Here is a 3425-nt window from a genome sequence, read left to right as displayed (position 1 = left end):
TTAAGTTGGTGGCCTGGTGGTTAGGGTGCTCGACTCGCAATCTGAGGGTCGTGGGACTCGAATCCCAATCACCAAACATGTTATCCCCTCTCAGCCGTGGGAGCGTTATAATGTAACGGTAAATCCCACTATTTGTAACCCAAGAGTTGGCAGTGGGTGGTGTTGACTAGCTGTCTTCGCTATAGTCTATCACTGATAAATTAAAGACGGCTAGCGCTGATAGCCCTCATGTAAGTTTGCGCGAAATTCAGAACAAACGAACGAACCTTATGTTTGAATTTATAAACTAAATAAAAGGTGGCTAGTTAGCGCACCCACAGTGAAATCTGGGTTTTTCTAGTCTGACCAAATAATGGAATTCCACTGCCACTAAGACCCCAGAATGCTGAACGAATATTTGCGGAACGGGACACGAACGCTGAGTTCTCGGATTCATTGACCTGGAACGCTTACCCAAAGGCCACGTCCTGCTTGACAATAATGTGATATGTGCTTATTGTATGCGGACTAACCAAAAACATACTTGCATCACAATTTCTAATCTAAAATATGGAGTAAATTTTATTTTGGGAATCGACTTTACCTATCCTTTTGTTTTGTTTGTAATTAAGCACAAAGCTATACAATGGGCTATCTGTGCTCTGCCCACCACGGGTATCGAAACCCGGATTCAAGCGTTGTAAGTCCGCAGACATACCGCTGTGCCATTAGGGAGCATTACATATCCTATTCTCCTCTACTCTGGTATGAAAAATATAACCTATACATAGCAGCATTATTTAAATTAACAAATAAAATTATTTACTCCCAATTAATAAGATTTAATTACCTAATATGTGTTTCATGAATGTTCATAATATGTACGTGCTGTTTCCAACATAGAAACTTTGCTACCGGGTAAAACAGTTGTTAACACTTGTGTTACAGTTTGAGAGAGTTGAGACTTGTCACCTTATTTCTTATGAATTATTGGTTGCTGCTATTATTCTGTGTTTGAAATGTCTTAGTTACTTCTAATACGAACTGCTTTCCGACATCACTTTTCGGTATATTATAATTATGGTGGCCTCAACTGGATACAATTTTGTTGTTTTTAATTTCTTTTCAAATATCACATTGTTCGATTTAGAAGGATCTTAAAATCGTTGTAAATTTTGAACAAGGAAATGGATTCATCTGGTATCACAAAACTGTTTTGCTGTTTGTGAGAAGAAAAAAAAGAAGCTACTTTCTTGTAGTTTATTTCAAAATAAAACTTGAAATTCGTGAAATTTTACCCTTAACAATAACTCAAGAATATTTCTCAACGTAAAAAAATAATATATTTATTTCTGTGAGCTTTTGGCTCATTTACCAAAGCCTTCAACGGCCAATTATCCATTGAATGTTATTTAGTATTTATTAATAAGGGGTAAAGAAAAACTCCGTTGGACTTGAGGCCAAAATTGAACTCAATACTTAATCAATACAGGTAAATATGTTAAATAATTTTGTTTCGCTCAAGTTAATTAATTTTAGTTGGTATGGCTAACTTGTGATTTAGATATTTTAACATTATTAATACGCAATTTATTGACGTGATTCTATTCTTATATATTTTTGAACTTTTTTTATTTCAAATTGTTTCTTTTGCTTTAGCAATTTCGTTAGATGCCGCTTTGGTTGCTCTATGCTCTAGTATTTCGGTTAAGCAGTAACTTGTAGGCATTCTATAGTATGATGTCCCCGTCGGAGTAATGTAGCCAAACTTACAAAGATAATAACAATAAGAAGAATTATAAAGACATTTTTCTGGAATTTTTTGTTAAGTTAAAGAACATTATTCACACCTAAGTGAAAAGTTAGCGGGGAAAATTTGTTTGTACCAAGTTTAGCTTACTCAGTATATATTCTACACCTTCTTAAATTATATAAGGTAAGATGTTCTACTAGAGTGAAAAATACCTCTCTGGTTCTAGGTGTTTTATAACCAATAGCTTTTTCTTCAGAGTTACTCTGATGTATTCAGGTGCACTGCTACTTTGATAATTATTAGATATGTAAAAATTGCTCTATACTACATAAAATGAGGAGAGTAGGATACATAGAAATTTAACGTAGTAGAATATGAAGAATTTAAATCTTCAAATTCTGCTCAAACTTGGTTGCTTTCCTAAAGGGACATGAATGCGACAACATATTAAAATCAAAACAAATCTTTTATCTTGCATTGCAAAAAATCTTGCAGAAAAACGGGCAATTAAAAACATAATTTCTGCGCGTTTTTTATTCTCTCGCTGTTTAAGTACTGTGCGGCACTCTTCTACAATATTCTCTGTTTGGATAAAATAAAATACATATTTCGTAGGCATGTGCATTTTTCTGTTCTTTATCCGTAGCATCACATATATTTTACACGGCAGCTGACAAACGATATTAATTAAAATGGGTGGAATGTAGCCCAATGTTTTGTTAATGCGCCACCTATGAAAAGTCCAATAGGCGTTCCCAAGAACATTATACCATTCACAATCTACCACATTAAACATTATACCAAAGGTCCTATGTTTAACCACAGTGATATCCGACATAAGTGCGTAAGAAGCCATATTGATCATCTTTAGGTCTCCACCCAAACCCTCTGCAGTGTCTGCCAAAAACAAAAATTTAGGGTTTAAGGCCCAGTACAAGACGTTTATCAATATACATACACTTTGTAGGAACGTTCCCAATAACGACAAAACAATTAACAGTTTTCGGCCATATTTATCACTCCATAGACCAAGAAAGGTGATCAAAAACGCCACGGGAAGATTAACAATTAGAACACTGTACAAAATTAAGTTGGATGTTTGTCTTTGTACTAATTTTTCCTCCTCCCTGAAATCATCCAAGTTGTTACAAACTATTTCGTTTAGTCCTAGCCGTACGTCGCATATTTTGGGTAAAAGCAAACTCTGAAGAGCGACACTCTGCGTATAAACACCGAAATGATTAAGAAATAAACACGGCCCGACAGTTACGTGTTTCAGAATACTGGTCAGACGGTGAGAAAAAAAATTCCATTTCCAGTTGTACAAAAGTAAACTATGCAAAATATGTTTACTCCGATGAAATGAAACTCTTATTACAGATTAATTAAGAAGTTTCATACACAACTCAAAAACAAAATACAATTCTTTCACAAACAAGGCACAATGTAACACAGAATGAATTATATGTACAACTCACAACAGATATACAACGTAAGTTTTTAGGGGTGGCACAGTAACAAAATCATTGAAAGCTTAAAAGAGATATACTTCTAGCGATTAGCTTTACTATCAGTAAGGTAGATGAAACGAGCCACAATGGCAAACTAGATATCAACCGTATAGTTTTTACATGTGTATTTCGCATTCTCTGATATGAAGCTTGTTATAAGCTCTATCATACAGAAAGTTTCT

At 34.6% G+C, this 3425-nt stretch overlaps 1 protein-coding gene across 1 annotated transcript in view; it reads right to left on the bottom strand.

Annotated features, from left to right (window-relative positions):
* Positions 1 to 3107, bottom strand: part of LOC111087032 — a gene marked incomplete at its 5' end in the record, with an annotated part of 17611 nt that extends 14504 nt beyond the window's left edge. The window contains one exon of the mRNA XM_022392185.1: positions 2691 to 3107. Coding sequence (XP_022247893.1) covers positions 2691 to 3107 — 417 coding nt within the window. The remainder of the gene's footprint in view (positions 1 to 2690) is intronic.
* Positions 3108 to 3425: the final 318 nt, after the last annotated feature.

Source organism: Limulus polyphemus, unplaced genomic scaffold (assembly GCF_000517525.1).
Source record: "Limulus polyphemus unplaced genomic scaffold, Limulus_polyphemus-2.1.2 Scaffold1658, whole genome shotgun sequence".
Lineage (NCBI taxonomy): Eukaryota > Metazoa > Arthropoda > Merostomata > Xiphosura > Limulidae > Limulus > Limulus polyphemus.
Note: the sequence above shows the minus strand (reverse complement) of the source record. Positions and strands in the feature narration are given on the sequence as shown.